General features: G+C 43.4%; 1 protein-coding gene across 1 annotated transcript; it reads left to right on the forward strand.

Annotated features, from left to right (window-relative positions):
* Nucleotides 1-1,778: 1,778 nt before the first annotated feature.
* On the forward strand, nucleotides 1,779-8,638 carry IL1B (interleukin 1 beta). Its single transcript, XM_061210926.1, has 7 exons — nucleotides 1,779-1,856; nucleotides 2,340-2,401; nucleotides 2,936-2,984; nucleotides 4,639-4,837; nucleotides 5,637-5,798; nucleotides 7,035-7,165; nucleotides 7,901-8,638. Exons 2-7 carry the CDS (start codon nucleotides 2,355-2,357, stop codon nucleotides 8,111-8,113), a joined length of 801 nt encoding a protein of 266 aa, XP_061066909.1. The 5' UTR covers nucleotides 1,779-1,856; nucleotides 2,340-2,354; the 3' UTR covers nucleotides 8,114-8,638.
* Nucleotides 8,639-23,987: the final 15,349 nt, after the last annotated feature.

A 23,987-nucleotide genomic window follows, 5' to 3' on the forward strand; every position in this document is an offset into this window, starting at 1 on the left:
TTAACCAAGAAGGTGAAAGATCTGTACACTGAAAATTATAAGACATTGATGAAAGAAAGCAAAGACGCAAATAAATGGAAAGATATCCCATGTTTGGGACTAGAGTAACTAATATTGTTAAACTGTCCATACTACCTAAAGCCGTCTATAGATTCATTGCAATCCCTATCAAAATTCCAATGGCATATTTCACAGAAATATAACAAGCGATCCAAAAATTTGTATGGAATCACCAAAGACCTTGAAGAGCCAAAGCAATCTTAAGAACAGCAAAGCTGGAGGCATCACACTTCCTGATTTCAGACTATATTACAGAGATATATATCTCTATGTAGAGATATACAATATGTATATAAAAGAATATTATTTAGCCATGAAAAAGAAGAAACTCCTGCTGTTTGTCACAACGTGGATGAACCTTGAGGGTGTTATGCTAAGTAAAATAAGTGAGAGAAATACAAATGCTATATGATCTCACCTATAAGTGGGATCTTAAAAAAAAAAAAAGCAAAACTCGCAGGAACAGAGAAAAGAATAGTGGTTGCCAAGGGCTAGGGGTTGGGAGAAATGGGGAGATGTTAGTCAAAGGGTGCATACTTTGAGTTATAAGATGAATAAGTTCTGGGAATCTAATGTACAGTATGGTGATTATTATTAACTATATTGTATCACGGTATCATATGGCTGAAAGTTGCTAAAACAGTAGATCTTAAATGTTCTCACCACCATATATATATGTATGTATATGTATATATATGTGTGAGGTTATGGATGTGTTAACTAACCTCATTGTGGTAATCTTTTTGCCATATATATATATACCAAATCATCATGTTGTACACCTTAAACTTATACAACATTATATGTGAATTGCATTGCAATAAAGCTAGAGAAAAAAACAAAGTCTAATAACTCTTGGAGTTATCAAGGGATATAGCCTCAGCTGAATATTCTTATTTGTAAAAATTTTCTCTTTTCAGAGTTAACAGAAAAAAATTCTTTTAGGCAAAAACATCTCTGCATCTTAAAAAGAGAATGTGATCACGAAGCCTGACTTATTCACAATCTTTTCAAATATGTTCTCAATCCAGGCTCGTTTCACTGTTCACCAAACACTGATGTAGATTCCATATGCAATTGGCTAGGGTACCAGCACCTGGTCTGAATGGGTTGAATGAGCTTGTCTCCAAGGTTTCCCCAGCCCCATCTGGAGCCTGAACCCCTGCACAACTGTGCTTTCTCTGCTTCATCCTAGCAAGATCAAGTGTCTCCCCAGAGGCTCCGGTAATTGACCCGGAGCCCCCAAGGTAGAAAACAGCACGCTGGGTGCAGAACTGGCAGGGTTACTGTTACTTCTTTAGGCCCATTTATCCATCTCCAAGTGGGAAGGTTCCTAAACTTATGTGCAAAGAGTGAGGGAGCATTTGTGTGTGTGTCTCTCTGCGTGTCCTCCACTTTACCCCAGAGATCCTAAATTAAAACGTCCTTCTAACCTAGGAAAACCCAGTATTTTTGATTGACATCATCTGCACAATAGTTGTCAGAAAAAACAACATACATTTGCATGATGACACATTTGCAAAAATGTGTCACAGTTTGCTACCACTTGCCCTTCCAAGGATTAGAGAATTATTTCAGTTTACCCTCTCCCAGAAGTTCCCATCCATCCTCTTTTTTTTTTTTTTTTTTAACTTGGTTGTGAAATCAGTTAACCAAACAGGAAATTTCTCAGCTCCCGACTTCTGCTTTTGAAGGCCATAAAATAGTGAGGGAGAAACTGGCAGACAGCATACCTCTTGGAGGCACAACAAGCCACTCAGGGATTCTATTCTCTCCAGGCAGCCTTCATTGCCCAGGTACCACTTTAATTCTTCCTTATGACTAGGTCCTAAGGGAGTCTCTCTCTCTCTCTCTCTCTCTCTCTCCCTCTCTCTCTCTCTCCCCCTCTCTCCCTCTCTCCCTCCCTCCCCCTCTCCCTCCCTCCTTCTCTCTCGGCCTGAGGGCTGGGCTTTTTGCACAAATGCCAGGTGTACTATAATGCCATAACTTGCAAAATATTGTGGATTAATACTGCTTATCTCGCAGCTGATGTCTGAGAGCTCAGCATCAAACCTCTGCCGCAGGTCTCCTAATAAATCCACTCCTGGTTTGGGCTTGATTTAGCAAATGCTTTACTCTGGACCCAAAGGATGACTCTTTCGTGCATTCACTTATGCATTCAAAGATTGCTTCTTTGCATGCCTGCCAGGTACTAGATGCTGAGGGCAATTCACGTGTGAAGGCAGCCCTCGTGGGGACTGGCGCGGCAAATGGTCACTCATTTTCTCCTCTTTACACAGGTTTCTGAAGCAGCCATGGCAACAGTACCCGAACCCACCAACGAAGTGATGGCTTACTACAGGTCAGTGGGAAAATTGATACCAGTAATGTGAACAGGGCTCCCCTCTCAAGAGTGGAATGTGTCATCTGTGCTTGAAGACCAGATTTGCCCCCGCAAACTGCCTCTTTCAGTGGCAAGCAGGGTTCCAAGGCAACCTGGTTTAAAGACTGATTTCCCACTCTAAGTCCGGCCTTGGCACCCATAGGCCATCTAGATGTTGCTGCAGGGACTGCCTGCAGAGGGCAAACAGGAAGGAAAGATGCCAAGTGGACAATACAGGGGATCCCTTGCCACATTTGGCTTAAGTGAGAAGGAAAGCTCAGATTTTAACTGGGCTAGAAGTTAGGTCTCAGCATCCAACAGACAGCAACGGGGGTACCTGCCCTGCCTCATTTGCTTTTCCATTGCATATCACCACGGAAACTGGAAGCTTCAGGCAGCCCTAAGGAACATGCTGTCTGCAGTTTCCTGTTAACGGTGAAGAGTGTTTGCAGGGAAGGAAAAATAATCTTGTCCGGGAGACATAATTGAACAATCTCTCTGTTTTTATTACAGTGAGGAGGATGACCTGTTATTTGAGGCTGACGGCCCCAAACAGATGAAGGTGAGTCCATGGGCTTAGCTCCCAACACATGAAGGGGCTCTGACATGGGAAAGACTCAAGGAAAGGGGTCCACCTTGTTCCTATGGAATTTTGTGTTCGAATGCTTTTCTCCTCTTCCAGTGAGACAGATGCAGGCTGGCCACTACACAGCTCCCACGCCACCACAGTGGTTCACTGAGGCTCGGTGATGGTGGCCATGCTTGCACGGGGTGAGAGGGAATTACAGTGGAGATAGTGTTTGCTGTCTCATGTTAGGAAGACGGTCCAGGCTCCAACGCAAATTTGATTCTCCTTTTAGAGGAGGCTTGTAGCCCTAAGAGTGATGAAACTACGTTAATCACTTAAGTCACACTCTGAGACCCAGAGAAGATGACCTTGAGAATGAACATGTCTGCATCCTTTAAGGGTGGAGTTGTTTTTTGCTCCCTGGGGTGGAGCTTATGATAACAGGGCATAGATGATGTACAGAAAAAGTTTAGTTGGGAGTGGCAAGAAAATTATTCACTTGCCAGTGGATCTTGGTCAAGTCATTTTACCCCTCTGATCCTCATCTGAAAAATAAGGCTCATGAGCTGGATGATGTCAGAGACCCTAGCATCCCGCAACCTTCAGTTCTGAAATATTGTCAACAGGAGCTAAGTCTATCCCAACAGAGGAGTATTTCTCTGACTCTTATCTTTACAGAGAGCCTTGTTGATGTTCCAGCTGGCTCTTCTCTTCTGTAAGAGGCCTGATAACTTTCCCAGGGTGTCCAGCCATCAGCCCAGCTAATGCAGTTGTACAGATTAGTAGGCAGCTACTTCTCTCTTACTTTTTTAGTTCATGACAGCCTCCTCCAGCTTCCTCATCCAGTCTCAGTCTTGTTAAAAGCACATTTCTTTAAAGGTTTTAAAACCAGCGTAACTGGTTTTCTCCAGCCCTGGGTGGGGTGCGGCTTCTGTGCCCGGCCCTCCTCCACTGTCTCTTCCAGGAGCCTGTCTCTCCCTCATCTGGGGCCTCTGCTCTGGGCAGGAACTTATCTCGCACTCAGCTTTCCTCTGCACTGTTACATGTCTCTTTAGCTGTCCTTCAAGCTTTTAAACCATTATCATGCCTTGGGGGCAAACTCAGTTAAGCCTTAATGCAGTTAGTTATACAGGTTCTCTGAATAAGGTGGAAATGGGAACCTATTTCACGAATAGTAACCACTTTTAAAGTATTGGCAGGTTATTTATGAGAGAGCATTTGAGAGAAAAAAAAAACTTGTATAGAATAATTGTTGATTGAGCATAGATGTATTGAAAATATTATGATCATCATTGCCATGAAAAATTAACTACATAGTGTTAGTGCATTAGATTTATAAAAATATCAAAAGTGTAAGAAGGTATAAGTCTATGGTTAGGTGGAGCCTGTGTAAAAGAGATAAGGTAGAAATGGGATTTATTCTAGAAGAATACCATATAGGGCATCAGAAAGCCAACGTTTTAGTTTTGGGTCTGCCTCTCTCTTGCCACGTGCCCTTGGGTAAACCACTTAACCTCTCTGGGCTGCGGAGAGATGAATGTTTATCCTTAGAAGCTCTGTGACCCCCTCCTTCGTCCTCTCTCATGTCAAAACCGGAGTTTTCTGGCACAAGCACCTTCCCACGCTGACTTCCTTATTCTCTCCACAGTGCTGCGTCCAACACCTGGACCTCAGCTCCGTGGGAGATGGGAGCATCCAACTGCAAATCTCCCACCAGCTCTACAACAGGAGCTTCAGGCAGGTAGTGTCGGTCATCGTGGCCATGGAGAAGCTGAAGAGGATTCCCTGCTCACAGGCCTTCCAGGATGATGACCTGAGGAGCATCTTTTCACTCATCTTTGAAGAAGGTACCTAATGAGAGCTGAGGGCAGACACAAGATTGCTGGTCATTTCCTTCTCAGAGACCGTAACCCAACAGTCAACTAAACTTCCCTAAAGCTGAAGCCCTTTAAAAGTAGAAGACCCAGCAATGAGAGGCAAACAGAGACACCTAGAAACCCAATTAATCATCTCTTTAGTTGAAACTATTCTTTTTTTTTTTTTTTTTGTCTTCCATCAGATTGCTTTGTTCACTTAAAAGATTTTTTAAGGAATTCTTCTTTAATGAAATGATGGTGTAACTGGCTAATAGTGCTATTAATCTTAAGAATGGAAGCTTTTCCAGAATATATTTATAGTCATGCATAAAATGGTACCCAAAATGTTACATCTCAAGACACGACTGTATAAAATCCAGTTTGGTGATGGTTTTAGTCTCATTTTTAGTTGTTGAAACTATTCTTAAAATAGGACCTTGATAACTACTGATATTTGCAAAGCACCCAATCATTCTGAGGGCTTTCACTTATGTATCTCCTGCAAGTCTCAGAATATCCCTGTTGGGCCAGTTCCATTGCCACTGCCATTTTACATAAGTCGCTCCATGGCTCATCCACAGCCAGCAATAGAACTGAGGCTTGAACCCAAATCTCAGGGTGCCAGACCCAGTGTTCTGACCCACCCCGGCTTCCTCCCCACCAATGTTATAATCAAACTTCGGCTGTGCATGCTCAGATATCCTCCGAGGAACCAAATTCTGCTGCTTCACAGCATCAGGCCTGCCCTTCTGAGCTTCTACCTAAATGACGTCTGTGCTCCACATTTTAGAGCCTGTCATCTTTGAAACGTACGCTGATAATTTTCTGTGCGACGCGGGTGTGCAGTCGCTGAACTGCAAACTCCAAGACAAAGAGCAAAAATCCCTGGTGCTGGCTAGCCCATGTGTGCTGAAGGCTCTCCACCTCCTCGCGCGGGACATGAACCGAGAAGGTACCTGGGGACATCCTGCTTCTTTTCTTGGCCTCCTGGTAGCTTGCTAATTCTCTACACTTTCAACAGAGCAGATGATTAAGGCAAATGATCAACAGCAGTGAAATAACATATAATAAAGGATATGTTTTTATTTGGGTCCTAGCGATGACGCCAGATCGAGTCCCTCAGCACATTTATTTTTCAGCAAGAGAGGTGGCTCTGAGAAATTAGGGGGCTCAAGCATGCTCAGGACCACTGTTCAGTCAAGTCATTTAATGGTAGTGCCATGTCAGTGCTTCTATGAGAAAGGAGTCATTTGATGGACAAGACCTAACTGCCTGTGGGTTCTTTCTTCCTGTTGTTGGAATTGAAACTAGAATGGTGAGGAGATAATTTGCTCCCCCGCCTCGTTCCCAGACCCGCCCCCTCACCCCTAACATCTTTCCCGCCCAATACCAACCAGATAGTTCCTTAGAGGGAAACCTTACTGACAAGCAGGAACTTATATCTCTCTACTGTCACTGGCAATTGTCTCAAGTCCAGGGGGGCCCATGGGTTGTGGGAATCTGCCTGGCACTTTGCCACCATGGCTGAATCCTGTATGCAGGGGTGCGGTCAAGGGGGCAGCTGAAAGAAGCAGGCTGTTCTCTTCCAAGTTTGCTGACCTTGGAGAGAGACATCACTGGGGGAAAGCTTCCTGGTGTCAGCCAAGCCAAGACAGCCCTGTTTCTTTAGAATTGCACTGTGAGCACGACCTTGGAGCCTCCAAGTGAGACAGCTATGACTGAGGAAGATTAGAATGCATGTCTCTCTTTGGAGTCACTTTTCCCAGCTAAGCTCCTTTCCCAAGTCCTTCCCACTTCCTTCTCTACGTTCCTGAAACAGATCCGCGCCCGATGTTTTTCCGGGACCCAGCTTTCTCTCTTTTCTCGCTTTTTCACATTGATCAAATTGTTCTGCTCTTGTGGATGGACACATCACCCGTCAGGGACAAGATGACTTTCTGCAGTTTCTAAAAATCAGACCCTCTGATTCTTCATTGCCACTGTGGTGAGGCTCTGAGAAGCCCCTAGACCTTCTTTGGGGAAAACCCTGATTCAACCAACTGAACCTGCTATGATCTGTGAGAAGCCAGACTACCCTGTCTGTTAAGCCATAGGAACCTCGATGTGGGTTTCCACAGAGGATGCTAAATTGTAAGAGTCTCTGCAGTGCTGTGTGTCCCTAACCATAAGACCCCTTTCCTCTCCCCAGTGATTTTCTGCATGAGCTTCGTGCAAGGAGATGAAAGTGATGACAAGATACCTGTGGCCTTAGGCCTCAAGGAAAAGAATCTATACCTGTCTTGTGTGATGAAAGGCGATAGGCCCACCCTGCAGCTGGAGGTGAGTGGGTACCAGGGGCTGAAGGCCCTTCTCAGGCTCCTCTGAAGGACCCCTAGCCATCACTTTCTTCCAAGACAACTATCTCTTCCCCGTAGAAACTCTGGGAGCAGAACTACTTGATAATTTTGCATAGATGTAAATAAGTTTAATGTAAGTGTTAAATGCATGCAACTTTCACTCCCACCACAGAAAATTAAATCATTATGTAGATGTTCTTGTGTCTTGCCATTGTTACCACCCAATAGATTATACATTGTTAGGGTTTCTCCACTTGATAGATGACGCTTTGGGAACTTAATCTGTTCAGGGGACCTGTCACCTGTCATCATTTCCAACCCTGTCCCAAAATCATACCTCCCCTCACCCGCTTTCCCAGCAAAAGCTTCATTTCCAAGCTGAAGTCATTCTAGCCAGGGCCATGAGGAAAAATACAGCAAAGTCCCTGGAAACAGATACGCCTAGGAGCTTTAACCTAATTTTCACTTTTGGAAAACATTCCCCCCTATGTTATGCTCCCTAGCATTTGATGCTAAGTTTCAGAAAAGGGTAAGGGGCACCTTCAGTCACCACACAGAAACCTGGGGTCTCAAAGATAACTCAGGAGTCTGGATCCTGGACCTGTGACCTGCGTATCCATTTTCTCTTTAGCCGACCCAGAGAACATCTTTGTCCAGATCAGAGTAGAGCATCTTTGTCCCTGCCCTCATGAAAAGGTGTATTTCTGTTTTGCTGCAGGAGGTAGACCCCAAAACTTACCCAAAGTGGAATATGGAAAAGCGATTTGTCTTCAACAAGACAGAGGTCAAGAATAGAGTTGAATTTGAGTCTGCCCTGTACCCCAACTGGTACATCAGCACCTCTCAAGCAGAAGAAAAGCCCATCTTCCTAGGACGTTCCAAAGGCGGCCATGATATAACTGACTTCACCATGGAAATCATCTCTCCCTAAAGGAAGCTGTACCCAGAGTCCATATGGGCTGAATGACCCCGAGGGCTGGCAGAAGGGGAATCGAAGAACATAGCTGCAGCCCAAACTTCACTGTTGTCTAATCAATGCCCAACTGCCCTCCGTATATTCGTGCTAGGAGATCTCCTGCCCACCATCCAGCAGGAATAACCCCACTCTTCCCCCTGCCCGTCCTCAGACCCCATCCACTGAGCCAGCCCTCTCTCACCTCTTCCACTCACTCAAAGCCAGCCTGCCAGAAACCATGGCACACTAGATTCAAAGAAATCCTCTGTCCTTTGCACACAGCTTCTGATGAGCGACCATTTAACTATTTATTTATTTATTTATTGATGGGTTAATCTATTTAATTTAATTCAAGGGGGCCAAGAAGCAGCAGAGTCTGTGACAAATCCTAGTCTTCGATATCTATGGAACCAATTTCATTTGGGCTAGTGTGCCATCTTTGTGTCAAGTCCTTTCACTAAGCCTGAAAACTTTTAAGCTCAGATCATTTAAACAGGAATATTTATGAATGAGGAAGGATGATCAGATTGTTCAATGATTTTGAAATAAATTTCACTGAAAAGAAATTTTTTGCCATGTGGTCATTGACTTGTCTTGGATCTGACATAGAAGGGTCAAGGTAAATGGGGCCATGAGCATTCTCCTTGGGGAGTTAGAAGCCCATTCCTCATCACTGAATACAAAATACTTAGGAACATCACTGGCCAGAAAAGACCAGCCTTGATACCTCTCCCTTTCGTTTCTATTGTTCATCAAAAGCATACCTGATGCACAAGCTTCCTCTGGTAAACAGGATCAGCTAAAACGTTATGCGGAGTAAGCATTGGTGGTAACAGCTGCCAAGTATTTCTCTATTCGTTTATCCAACAAACATGTAGTAAGCAAATGCTATGTATTAGGGGCTGGGAGTACAGAAACCGGAAAGGTAAGGCGTTCCTAGTTAGATAGGAGAGGCAGACATATACAAACAAAAAAAAAGGCAACGTAACAAGTAGATAAGACAAAGTATGAAAGGAGCAGCTAAGAGGGGTGGCAAGATCTGTTCTGGGGGATGGAGGGCCAAGTAGGGTGACATTTCAATCAGGCCTAAAAGGATGAGCAGGAGTTCCCCACACAAAGGAAAGGAAAAGGTACTCTAGGTAGAGGGACCAGTATGAACACAGGCATGGAGGGTGTAGAAGGAATGAGGCCAGGAGTAAATTCTCAGGATTGCAGAAGTCACCAGAAGCCAAGTCAAAACACAGAAACAAGCCAGGGAAAAAAAGAATTGTGTTCTCAGACAAAGAGATAATTTGCTTACTATATAAAGAGTTCCCGCAAAACATTAGAGAAAAACAAGAACAAAAATCCACCAGAACAACAGGCAGAAATTTAACAAAACAGTGTATTAACAGGCTGTCCACAGAAAAAGGAAATACTATCTGATCTTGGACAGAGTAAAATATGTTCGATATTACTTATAATAAGAAAGTTGAATTACCAGCACCTTGAGATACCAATGTTCTCCTATCAGATTAGCAAAAATCAAAAGTTTAACATCAGGCCCTGTTGGGAAGACTGTGGGGAAACCTCCACTCTTTTATTTTTTTTTAACATCTTTATTGGAGTATAATTGCTTTACAATGGTGTGTTAGTTTCTGCTGTATAACAAAGTGGATCAGCTATATGTATACATATAACCCCATATCTCCTCCCTCTTGAGTCTCCCTCCCACTCTCCCTATCCCACCCCTCTAGGTGGTCACAAAGCACCGAGCTGATCTCCCTGTGCTATGCGGCTGCTTCCCACTAGCTATTGATTTTACGTTTGGTAGTGCATATATGTCCATGCTACTCTCTCACTTCGTCCCAGCTTACCCTTCCCCCTCCCCGTGTCCTCAAGTCCATTCTCTACGTCTGCGACTTTATTTCTGTCCTGCCCCTAGGTTCTTCAGAAACTTTTTTTTTTTTTAGATTCCATATATATGTGTTAGCATGCGGTATTTGTTTTTCCCTTTCTGACTTACTTCACCCTGTATGACAGACTCTAGGTCCATCCACCTCACTACAAATAACTCAATTTCATTTCTTTTTATGGCTGAGTAATATTTCACTGTATATATGTGCCGCATCTTCTTTATCCATTCATGTGTCAATGGACACTTAGGTTGCTTCCGTGTCCTGGCTATTGTAAATAGAGCTGCAATGAACACTGTGGTACATGACTCTTTTTGAGTTATGGAAATGCCCACTCTTGAACATTACAGGCAGGAGTATAAATGGGTACAACTCCTATAGAGGAAAATTTGATAATAACTATGAAAATTACAAATGCGTATCCCCTACGGCCCAGCAATTTCACTTCTGGGGATTTATCCTACAAGTGGACATACACCCATGTGAAATAATGACACATGATCAAAATTATTCATTGTGTATCACTTGTAATAGCAAAAGATGGGGAAAAACCCAAATGTCTATCAACGGGAGACTGGCTAAATGAATTATGGGACATCCATGCAGTGGAATCCTCTCCAAGGTATTGTGATAACTCAAAAAGAACAGGAGGGCCTTCCCTGGTGGTCCAGTGGTTAAGACTCCGCCCTTCCACTGCAGGGGGCATGGGTTCAATCCCTGGTCAGGGAACTAAGATCTTGCATGCTGCACGGTGCAGCCAAACAAATAAATGAATAAATAAATAAGAACAAGAGGCAGTGTTTATAGGGTGCTAGCTTTTATGTAACAAACAGCAGAAGAAAATAAGGCAGTCCTTTCCAATGTCTTTTATCTGATTTCGAAAATTCTGGAAGATACCTAAGAAATTTAAAAAGTAGCCGTGAGGGGTTGGGGAATAAGATACAAGGGGATAAGGGTGGGAGCAAGACATTTCTCTTAATACTTTTTATATTGTTTGATTCTTGAATCATGTGACTATATTACGTATTCAAATAAAATAGTACTAATTTTTTTAAAGCCAGCAGGGCCGCTCCCCCAGCTCGGTCTGCTTCCTAACTGCAGTACAAAAGGATGGGATGGCTGTTAGGAGCAAGCATCCAAGTGGTACCCATCCTTAACACGTAATAAGATTCCTGGGAGGCAGGGAGCTGCTTTGGGGAGAAAGCAGAGGTGCCCCTGGGAGCCCCAGCAGTGATACTATCCCCTTTCCTTGGTTCAGTGATACAATTCCACCCACCTCTCCCAGGCCCAAAAAGGAAGACACACCAGCCAAAATGACAAACTGTGAAGGCATCTCACCTCATGAGGAAGCCAGATTCCGAATCATCTATGTGAGGGAAAATTCGTACCTCCATTTTGGAGAAAAAATTGACAGTGTCTAATTTATTTCTAACATGACTTACTGTTCCACTATTTGGTGTCTTCCCTAAAGAAACAAATTTCAGGAGGTTTACTTTAGAATTGTTTAGGAAAAGTTTAACAAAATAAACTGGAAACAGCCTAAATGTCCTTTGGTAGGAAAAAGTTTAAATAAAACGGCAAATTAAAAAGAAAAAGAGAGCTCTGAAATGGAAAGAGATCCAGGCAAATCACTGTGAGAAAAAGTCAAGTTGCAGAACAGTAAGTACAAAATGATACCATTTACATAAAAGAAAAAAACACTGCCCATCCAAAATGCATAGCCATGTGCTTCGAAGAGCATGGAAAGCAGAGAGCTCTGGAAGAGTATGGACTGGACTGAAAACAGTGGTTACTGGAGGTGGGATGGGGCTGGGAGGGGGTCGTCAAGAGGAACTTTAGCTTTATTTATAAAGTTTGAATTTTTTTACGAGAGGACTATATTCATGAATTACATATATATGCATTTTAAGCTTTTGCATTAAAATATTCAATTTGAAATGTGTTTCAATTCCTGGACCTGAGCCAAAGACTAAAATAGATCCTCCAAGGGCTGTTCTAGTCCTGGTTTGGGGCCAAATTATTTCGCTGGGAACAGCTCTCCTTTCTCTGCACTGGGTAGCCTTATCCTGGAAAAGAAAAATGGCCTGTTTCTAAATGGAAGGGGTCAGATGGTTGAAGTGAGGAGAGGCAGTGCCCTCCTCATCCCCACACTTGACCCAGCCCAGGAAACACAACCAGAAGCATGAAGTCTCTCCAATGGGCTGGGAAGTCAGTTCGTCTGCACCACACCAGCACAGCTCTGACCAGCTTTCAAGGAGATCCCATCCACGTACTTGGAGAGTAAGAGGTCAGCGCTTTTGAATTTGACTTGATGTCTTGGATTCTGTGTCAGGCAGACAGTAGGATTAGGGTGTGGCTCATCCCATAAGTTTGGACTGCAGTAAGCAGGTGGGGGAAGGTAAGTGATGCAGTGGTGGGTGGGAGCATACCTTGTCTGAAGGACAGGTTAGGAGTAGGTGGCTGCTACAGCGTCCTGGTGAGAGGGGCAAAGGTAAGGCCGTGTGCCTTCTGTGCAGACTTCCTCCCCACCCCATTCCTCAGTCCCCAGTACAGCCTTGCTGAACTACCCACAACCATCTGATCCAACTGGACGCCGGGGCGAGGATGACCTAAAAAACTGGTAAGATGCCCGCCCAGGGGTGTGGTGGGACCACAGTTGGAGCTTCTTCCCGGTTCCTATCACATCTCACCCACATCTTGCCTCCTAAATTGGCAGTTTGGAAGCAAGCCAAGTGATTCAATTTTCTACCTGGGAAGTCCAGAAGCACTGCTTTGCTTATTTGTATAAGCATGACTGTTTGCTTACACAAGAATCATGAAAATTGACATCTCTCTCTGAAAGCAGGTCATAAAACCATGAAATGCAGCAAGTGTACCAGGAAAAGTAGGACTGGAAGGGGCAAGGAGGGTGCCAGGGACCTGGGCCACCTTCTGAAATCAGGGACATCACCGTCTCTGAGAATATTTTCCCTTCTGGCAGATGGGGCAGCTAGAGACAGAGAGGTCCAGGTTGTCCTGGGCAGGTGGGACCCTCTGGGAACTAAGGTGTGAGTTGTGACAGTTATTCGGCCACTCCCTTCCAAGTCTTGAGTTTCCCCACAGGCTGTTTGAAAGGGCCAATGCTTCTCTTCCTCTCCAGCCCCTCACCTCCAGTACTTGCACCCCAATCCCACCGGCCCTCGGAGACAAAAGGTATGAAATCCTTCATCCGCCAGGGATCAGGTGGGCCGAGGGAGTCCCAGCCACTGCCTGAGGTTCCTGAGGTTATAAGTCAACCTGAAGAAGCACCGGCCAGAAGGGGCCACAGTCTTTACATGTGAAGGTTGGGTTTGGATCAGTCCTTGGACCAGAAGGATGTGTGGAATCCAGGAGCATCTACACATGCTATGGTTTGGCTTTAAAGTAAAATATATCAGGAACACCTGGAAGAGATGTCAAACTTGGAAGGTGAGTCTCACTGTCCTCCCACCCTTGGGGGTGAGACCCTTGTCCCAAGTAGGTAATGTCCTCCTGCTGCACCGTCCACTGTGAGCCTCACTGCCAGAGCAGCAAGTCCAGTTCCCTTCCCAAAAGGCCTTCCAGGGCCGTAAGCCTTGTGGAATGTTAGTCTTCTAATATTTTAGCTTACATGCTGAAACCAAGCAGAACCTTTTGGGGCTCCGGCCACAAAGCCTTTCCATGTCCCCCATTTCTTTTATGTGGGGGCTCCAGCCTCCATGACCTTCCCTGAGTTCCAAAGAGCAGATTCAAACTGTTGCTAATCAGGGAAGGGAGGGGGTGCAGAGACAAGGGAGGAACAGTCAAGAAATAAGAGTGCAGCCTTAGGGCAGGGTCCCAGATCGCCTCAAGGGATACACATAACAATATCTTTGAGGTCTTTACAGAACTAAAACTCCCAACAAATGGAAGATGTCAGCATTCTTCATTCCAGAGAAGACCACCTGAGGCCAGATTAGAGGAACCAGAGAAGCTCATCAAGAGATTACCTGAGACCAGATTAAAGGAGTGCAGGCCCTGCACACACCCTAATCTTATCAGCAACTCCACCCTTGAACCATTGCTATAAAACTCCTCAACAAATTCCCCTGGGTTGCGGTACACAGTTTTGAGGGAAACAAGCCTGCTGTGTCCCCCTTTGCCTGGCAAAGCAATAAAGCTATTCTTTTCTTCTTCACCCAAAACTCTGTTTCCAAGATTCAATTCGGCACCAGTGCACAGAGGCCAAGTTTTCAGGATCAATGCCACCTAAAAGAATTTTGAAAAATTGTGACCTCACCCTCTGCCAATTTACATGTTTTATGTCAAAATCTAACATTTTTCATCATAATTTTAAATAGTTAATTGCAAATGTTCTCATTTCTGGAATATTGTAAATTAGACATTTTTAAATATGACATCATGTTGTAAATATACCCAATAAAATCCCAATACAAGAATGACTCTTTCCTACTATCATCCATCTAAAAATTACACTAACAAATTCTTCAACAGTCTTCAAATTCTTCAAAAATTCTTCAAATTCTTCAACAAATTCTAAAAATTTAGAATATTCTTTTTTCTCCTTGAACTGGATATTTCCAATCATATCCTCAATGAAATTTTATACTAATGTAATATATGTTACACTTAAAAGTATTTTACTCATCCCCCTATGATACTGCTTTGCATCAACAAAAATATATATTGATCAAAACATTTTATTATATTTTTAGTAACCACAGGATGCTAAATTTTTAAAAAATTGGTCTAGATTGAGTCATCATTACAATTATTGTTAGTACACAATTGATGAAAATAACATAAATATATAAACATACTACAAATGTTGATTTTTATTAACAATATACCTTGATGAGATAAAGCTTTTTAAAATTATTTCATATATTTATATATTAGTCATAATTAGAATGAAGGCTCAACATTGATCTTATGTCACTCAATTCTTTGAAATCCTTCTAAGTTACTTGCCAAAGTCACATAGTCATCTATCATCAAAAACTATGTTTAATGATTTATTAACCAACAACTTATTTAGGTCCTTTTTCAGTTTTGTAGGAAATAGAGAAATAGAAACCACCAGAGCTGCAGGAGTCCTTAGGGTCCTTCACTGGACACTGAGAGAGAGCTTCCTTTTGTTTGGTGCTTCAGGGGCTCTGATACCCGAGAGCAATGCAACTTCCTAAGATAAGAAATTAGCAGGAAGGGACTTCCTTGGTGGCACAGTGGTTAAGACTCCATGCTCCCAATGCAGGGGGCCCAGGTTCGATCCCTGGTCAAGGGACTAGATCCCACATGCATGCCACAACTCAGAGTTTGCATGCTACAACTAAGGAACCCGCCTGCCGTGACTAAGGAGATGGCGAGTAGCAACTAAGGAGTCTGCCTGCTGCAACTAAGGCCCGGTGCAACCAAATAAATAAATATTTTTTTTAAAAAAAGAGAGAGAAAATCAAAACCTAAAAAGGTAGGGGGGAGCACAAAATTTAAAAAAAGAAAAAGAAATTTGCAGGAAGCCTGCTGTTCTCATCTTTTGGAGCACAGGAGATGGGCAAACACACTACTATATATAAAATAGATAAACAACAAGGACCTACTGTATATCACAGGAAACTATATTCAATATCTTGTAATAACCTATAAGGGAAAAGAATCTGATAAAAGAATATATATATGTATACATACATATATACACACATATACATAACTGAATCACTCTGCTGTACACCTGAAACTAACACAACATTGTAAATCAACTATACTTCGATTTTAAAAAATCTACGAAGGGCATTGTAGGTCACTCCAGCCTCCTTTCCACTTCTCATGGGGCTGCTGCCCTGGTGCTGTGTTCACTGGACTGGTTGAACGATGCCAAGAGTGACAGCCTCATGTCAGGGTGTCAGGTGATGGCAGTGACAACACCTAATCAAGTTCTGCTGCACAGTGAGGGGGAGAAGGCTGAAGTGGAGGCCTGGGACCACTCTGACCTCTGGCTTCTTTTCTTCATCTGTAATGATGGGGGTGGTCTATGGCCATATTAAAAAAAAAAACGATGGGGGTGCAGGGAGATCTAGCATCTGTGGTTTAGTTCATCATCAGTGATAGGAAAGTAGCTTAGCTTTCTTAGGATAGATAATAAAGGGTGGGTGCAATGAGAGGTGCTGTTTTATGTGAGATGGTCAGGGAAGGTGGCTTGAGCAGAGATGTAGGGAGGGTGCAGATCTTGCAAAGATCTGGGGAGACAGCATGCCAAGGGGAGGGAGCATACAGCTGTAAATGGACTTGGCGTGTATGAGGTATAGGAGAGGGAAAAATTTTTCCTCTACCCTTCCAGGTTCTTTGGCTGGTCTAACAAAGAAATTGACATAAAACATCAACTGGAGAAAAACAACTGAATTTAATTTCACACATACAGGAACTCCAAAGATATGAGGCTCAAAGAAGTGACCAAAGTAGGCAGCTTTTATACCTTTTAGACAAAGAAAATGTGTGAAAATTTGACAAAACAGAGGGGTTTTTGCTTGGGGCAGCAGATTACTGACATAACAAAATTTGTTTGTTTCTACATCTTTCTTGGCCTTGAATTCCCTATCTCTGGCCATAAAGATGCCCCCTATCCTTCTGCTGTAGGTAGGATATCTTCCCATGGGAGATTTATTTCCTGTTTTTGGGGGGATAAAAGAGGGTCAGAGCCTTCTTCTTGCACCGGCTGTTTCCAAAGTAACTTTATTTCAAAATAGTCGATATACCAAAGTGGCATATTTGGAGGCAGCCTGCTTTGAACCCCATCAGTTGCAGAGTAAGTAGGCCGATGTGGTGGAAGCAGAGTGAGGGAAGGAGAGAGGGCTGGAGAGGAGGATGTGGGGCGGGGCAGGCAAGGGCCAGGTCTCTGTGTAAGGAGTTTGGACTTAGTGTGTTATGCAAAGCAATGTACACACGGAAGGGATGACCTCATAGAAGTTTTATCACTCTTGCTGTTGTGTGAAGAATGGACCCTGGGGGCAGGAGGAGAGGGTGTCAAGAACGAAAGCAGAAAGACCAGTTAGGAGGCTGTGGCAATGAGCTACACAGGAGACAATGGTACCGTGGAGTAGGGTAACAGCAGAGAAGGTGAGAAGGGAGGTGTTCTGGGCATTGTGACAGCAGAACTGGCTGACAGAGTAAATGTGGGAGGTAAAGGAAAGAGAGTCATCAAGGGGCACTCACAGGTTGAGAGCTGATTAACTGGGCAAATGGGGGTATTTAACAGAAATTGGGAAGGAACAAGTGTCCTACTGGGGGGAGGGGATGCTCCAAAAGTCCTGTTTTGGCCAAGTTTCATTTGAGATATATATTAGACATCCATGAGAATATAAAATTGGAATCTCCCTTGAGATTCAGATTCAGGAGTAACTGGCAAGTAGAAGGCATAGAATACCATGGATCACATGAGAATACCTACCAAGAGTGTGTAGCTAGGAAAGAGAGAATGGCCAAAGACTGAGCCTGGGGCACTGCGGAGAGAGGTTGGAAGGAAGAAATGGAACAGTCAAAGGAGACTGAGGGTGAGTAACGAGGGAAGAGAAAAATCAGGATGGGGGGAGGATGGCGGGAAAAAAACAAGTAGAGGAGAAGGAGGTCCACCTGGTCCAATGATGCTGAGAGATTGAGTACATGAGGACCTGGCCACTGGATTTGGTGAGAAAGAGGTGGTATGTGGCCATAACAAAAGCGAGGACAAAGCTGAGGACAAAAGTGTGATAGCGATGGGTTCCAGTGAAAGGCAAGCAAGTGGAGCCAGTGAGTAGACAAGGCTGCTTGGAGTAATTTTGCAGTAAAATAAAAGTGGGAGCGAGGGGGACAGAGAAATGCCACGGTAGCTGGAGGGGACTGTGGGATCAAAAGTGGATTTTTTATGTTCAAGATGAGAGTTGTTATATATATATATATATAGTTGTTCTAGTTAGTTATAGTCAGTAGGAGGCAGAGAGAAAGAGGATCAGAAGAGCCAAAGCCTTGGGTATCCCGTAGGGGAGGTGATGCTGGGCAGTGATGTGCATGGGAACACATGCAAGTAGGTCAGTAATTGCTGGGATAGAAATACGAGGCAGCTCTTTCCTGACTGCTCCCATCTTCTGAATGAGACAGCTCGGAGTGCTCAGTGATGTTAGCTGTCCAGGTCCTTGAGGTTGTTAATCCTGCCCAGTCTGCGTTCTCCTCTCCTGAACAGGGCCATTCTCACTGCTTCTCAGGTCAAACAGGCTGAGCTGCCCCAGCCGCTGTCATCTTCTGCCAAACTCGAAATGCTATTGTGCTTTACCGTCAACCCCTTTAAGGTCCTACTGGCTTCCAGAAGAGTCTGAAAGGCATCTCCCCCTTATTCATTATTACAGGACGGCCGCGAGCAGTGGCCATCACAGGCAATAAATGCATAAGAATTTATTCCATTGCAGGCATAAGAATGCTGAGATTTTAAAGCACCAATTAATCAATACAATGAGTACAGAGTTGCAGTCATCAGTGAACATTAGGGAAAAAATAAGGTAGTAAAGAAACTAGTTGAGTCTGATAAAACAATGAGAGATATTAACTACAATCCAGACAAGAGGCAAGATTCTATCTATCTACAACAGGTGGGGAAAGGTTGAAAGCGGTTAAGATAAAAATTGCATAAGGGTGCCATTTGAAAGACGTCCATGGGACTTAGTTGTGACATCAACTCACAGCTTAAAAGCCCGGTCTGAAGGCTTCCCTCTGACTCAGCAACCTGCATCCAACACTAAGGGTTGACTAAGGGTGTTACCCTGTGGTTTGCGTCAAGAGTTATCCAAGAGGTCACTAACCCTGTCTCAGATTCTCAAGCCAATAGCCCAAATCAAGTTGCTAAATCTTTGGCGCAGGAACCTCAGTGTCAGAATCTTTGACCTAGGAGCCAACTGAGATGGGTCATCTGTGATCTGTGCCCCTGGGTTAAGTGGCTTGACAACACCACGAAAGTATTTAAAAGAAAAAAAAAAAAAAGCATAGAGCTGATGATGTAAATGAAACCCATAGCTTTAACACTTTTGTGTTTAGCTTAGAAATAAGTTTTGAGAGTCTCCTGGTGATCTGTCTTTGTTATTTAATGTGCCTGAAACAATTAAAGAAACTGAAACATTAAAGAATTTGACATATTAACTTTGTAATTCCAATTTGAAATGTGCAATTGATATTAGGCTTCTAATTTTAATTTGAAGGACAGAAAATTTGATTGCGTTTGCATTTTCAGAGCCTGATTTACTACATTTTTTATTTGCTTTCTCTGGAGTTACAGGCATGACTTAGGTGCTTAGAAATATTTTGCTCCTTAGATTTTTTTAATCCACCCTGACAGGTTTTTGAAATGTTTGAAAAAAAATCACATACTAAATTTGTAGATATATTAAATTTGTAGTTTAAAATATTTAAGGAAAGCGCAATTAACTATGCCAGAAAAGAGAGGTAAATATTTAGTGAGATTTAATATATTATGCTGTTGACAAAAAAAAATGCACAACGTGAGACTTGCGAGTTAAGTATTATTATTTTTTTTACATGTTGTTTTTTATTTACTTTCTCATATAATTTTTTTTAACATCTTTATTGGAGTATAATTGCTTTACAATGGTGTGTTAGTTTCTGCTTTATAACAAAGTGAATCAGTTATACATATACATATGTTCCCATATCTCTTCCCTCTTGCATCTCCCTCCCTCCCACCCTCCCTATCCCACCCCTCTAGGTGGTCACAAAGCACAGCAGCTGAGCGAGTTAAGTATTATTTGGGGCAAAATGAGGACTGCAGCCCGGGAGACAGCATTTCAGACAGCTCTGAGAAACTGCTCCAAGGAGGCAAGGGGGGAGCTAGGATATATAGGAGGTTTTGCACCAAAGGGCAGGTAGTCCAGAACATCAAAATATTACTGTTAATTAAAGAAACCAGATATGTCAAGTTAAGGAATTTAGCGCTTTTCTATGTATGGGAGGATGCAAGAGTCTGGGCTCACTGAAATCATTCCTTTGAGATGCACCTCAGCTATCTGGGGCCAGTATCCTGTATTTTCACATCCTGTGTTTCCTCAGGGCTCACCGTGGGGAATGACCGCAGTCTGATGGCTGCTAGATGGCAGGTATTCTTTCCTTCCTGAGCTCCCTCAGGGCTCACCAGCTCACCATCCGTGGTGGCTGCAATCGCTGATGACTGTGACATCCTTTGTTTACTGAAATGGCAGGCAATATTCCATTTATCAAAGCAATGAAATAACTGAGCATTAATTTTTTAAAGTGAAAGTGTTTTTTCTCATTGTTGTACCAAAAACTAGCTTTATAAATAGAATAGCAAGATTTGTCATTTGAACTTATTAAGAAAAATCTTGGTTTTTAAATTTATAATTGTAATAGTTTACTACACAAATTTAGGCTCAAGTAACTATAAATGCTTTCCTATGCCCACAAACAACTCTTGAACCTTAAAAAATTTAACTGACATCACAGGAAGTCAGCCTGCAGAGAGAAGCCGGTCCCCAAGTAGTCTTCAGGAAGTTGTGCAGTGTTCTCCCTCCCAATACATTAACAGTCCTGGAATGCTGCATCCTCACTGGTCCCTTTGAATCTCTGATGATGGACAGCTCTGCTGCCCAGTCGCAGGGCTGAGTCCCAGTAGAGGAAACATCCACCCACCGCACACACACACACACACACACACACAAACACATTTTGGCAACAAAAAAATCAATTTTCAAATAATTCCGATTTTTGGCTAATTTCCACAAACCTCATGAAAAGTGCCCAGAGCACAAACACCATTTCTTTTTTTTTAACTCTTTCCTTTTTTATTTTGAGAAAGTGTAAATAACATAAAATTTACCATTTGAACCATTTTTAAGTATACAGTTCAGTGACATTAAGTACATTTACACTGTCGTGCAACCGTCACCACCATCCCTCTCCAGAACGTTTTCATCATCCCTAAGTGAAACTCTGTCCCTGTTTAACATGAACTTGATGCCCAAAACTCAGCCTCTGCCAAGCACCATTTCTTAGAATGTCCCTTATCTCTTCCCTCCATTTACTTCACAGCTGCTTCCACACTTTCTCTTCCAAGCTCCCTGTTAAATCCCTACCCCGTGTCCTAGACCCCTTGCTCTTTACCGATTGGCATTACTAAAACCTAAACAACTGGACTTACTAAGGTAGAACTGGCCCCTTTGAGGGCAGGGATAATAGAAAAAGGCTAAAACATTATGTTAAGAAAATGTATCCAAAACATGGTAAGAGGGCAAAAAAACTATTTGCACCTTTTCAGTGTCTAACTAGCCTGCTGAAATGGCGCCAGATGTTCTAAATATTTTTATTTTCTGGAAGAGGCCAGATAGTAAATCTTTTACACCTGAGGGCCATAAGCTCTCCGAGGCAACTACTCAACACCACTGTTACAGCATGAAAGCAGCCGTTGAAAATCTGTGACACGTGGACAGGCTGTGTCCCAATACATTTTTATTACAAAAACACACAGAAGGCCAGATTAAGCCCATGGGCCAATTTGCTGACCCCCTTCTCTAGAGGAAAGTACCTTTGTTTGAATTACTATTTACTATTGATCAGGGCCCAGATGCTGTAGAGTTAGATCTTGACCTGCAGAAGATAGATGAGTGGTGAGTCATTTTTGTCCAGTAGGATAGCAAATTATTCCTGTCCAGGAGAAATGGTGAACTCAACTGTTATGATATTATTACTCTGGTTTGTATCTAACTTTGCTGTATGTATTTGCATATATAATTATATATGTATATATAGATATAACATATATAATATATACATATGTGTATTATATATACCTTCATTACATATATACACATGTCATATATGTACTCTGCAGTATAGTGTATATGTTATATGTAACATTTATTTTATATATATAATATCTGCTCTAAGAAGGAGAAAGATTAGACAAATGTGATGGTGAAGACAGGATACATCTATGGTCTGCTCAGCCTGGGGGCCTGGTTTTGAGTCCTCAGAGGAGGGAGGAGTTAGGACCAGAGAACAAAGCAGCTATTTCTTGAGAGTCTTTGTGTTTCATGCTATTTGGGGGAAGACAAAGGACAGCACAACTATTGGAGTCCCCTCCCTACTCAACCTACAGACTGGAGCAGCTCTGGGACTCCACCACCACCACTACCACCAGAGCTCAAGAAAGCCATGTGCAAAGGAGAGGAAGCAAGAACGTGTATGGACCTGCCCTGGAGCTCATGGGCTGCACCATGACCTTGGGAAATTCCTGAAACAGTGGAAGAGACTCGGCGAGAAGGCAGAGGCCATGCATCACCAAGTACAGGCAGGAGCCCACATAACATAGATGTTTACCTCTCTGGCTGGTGAAGTCTAAGGACATTGGTCCCAACATTACGTACCATGAGAGATTTATCAATACAACCACAGTCCCTTGGCCACAAAAGGAAATTAACTTTGGCTTAGGGGGTGGGGATGCAAGGGGGAGATTTAAGAACGTTTTTGTAGAAGAGGTAGAAGTTCAGCTAGGCCCTGAAAAACAAGAAGAATTTCTATTAACAGACATAGGGGTAGGTGAAAAAGAAGCAAAGACGAGGGGTAGGGGGGGCGTAGGGAGGATGCAGGAGACAAAGTTAGACATGACCAGAGTGGGGTGGGGCACAGCTAGTGTGGAAGATAAGACTGGTGTTTGGAAGAAAGAGAATGCCACAGGACAGTTTGGCTTTAATTGTGGGTGAAATGTCCAATTAGTCAACCCCAAACCTTGTAACATGACTCCAAGACAACAGGGGTTTGTTGAATGTCTAGTTTCATCCCACCATTCCCTCCTTTTTACAAAGAAAAAGAAGACTGAGGCGCAGAGAATGGCAGTGACTTGTTCCAGTAGCACTGTGATTTGGCACAAAACAAGGGCCAAAGCTCACACCCAAGTGCACTGACTTGGGCTCCCTTCATTGCTAACACATCTATTTTAGCCACTGTGGACTATCTTGAGAGCAATGTATTTCACCAACGTCAGAGCTTCAGCTTCCTCCCCAAAATGCCCAGCGTTAGTCATGAGGTACAGTGGTAAGAGCACTGGGTTGGGATTCCCAGGTTTTATGCAAAGTAGCTGATTGACCCGTGACCACTCAAGTAACTTCTCCACTCCGTTTTTTCCACTTATGAGAGGAGATCAAGATGGTAGAGTAGGACGACATGGAACTCCCCTCTCCTCCCATGAAACACATCAAAAATACATCTACATATGGGACTTCCCTGGTGGCGCAGTGGTTGAGAATCCACCTGCCAATGCAGGGGACACCAGTTCGAGCCCTGGTCCGGGAAGATCCCACATGCTGCAGAGTAACTAAGCCCGTGCACCACAACTACTGAAGCCCGCGCACCTAGAGCCCATGCTCCACAACAAGAGAAGCCACCTCAGTGAGAAGCCCATGCACTGCAACGAAGAGTAGCCCCTGCTCACCACAACTAGAGAAAGCCCATGCACAGCAATGAAGACCCAATGCAGCCAAAAATAAATAAATAAATAAATAAATAAATAAAATACATCTACATATGGAACAATTCTTGCTGAAAACCAGCTGGAGATTGGCAGGAAGACTCCTGTACAACCAAGGCTGTAAGAAAGATCAACACAGAACCAGTTAGGAAAGGAAGAGAAGTGATCAGATCTGGACCTGTGCCCCTAGGAGGGGACTTAGAAATTACACAGGCAGAGACCCTCCCTGGGGAGTGAGTGATCTGAGCCACATATTGGGTGCCCCAGGCCTGGGGTCCGACCCAGAGAAGACAAGCTCCCTTAGCTAGACTCCACTTGTGAGGAGTGTGTGCACGACTGCTTGCTCCCAAAGCAGGTCAGAAAGGGAAGACCGAAAACTGCACCAGTGGCTGACCACCCCGGTGTGCAGCCCAACCTAAGCCAAGTGAACACTCCAGCTCTGCTTGCT

This window comes from Eubalaena glacialis, chromosome 14 (genome assembly GCF_028564815.1).
Source record: "Eubalaena glacialis isolate mEubGla1 chromosome 14, mEubGla1.1.hap2.+ XY, whole genome shotgun sequence".
Taxonomy (NCBI): Eukaryota; Metazoa; Chordata; class Mammalia; order Artiodactyla; family Balaenidae; genus Eubalaena; species Eubalaena glacialis.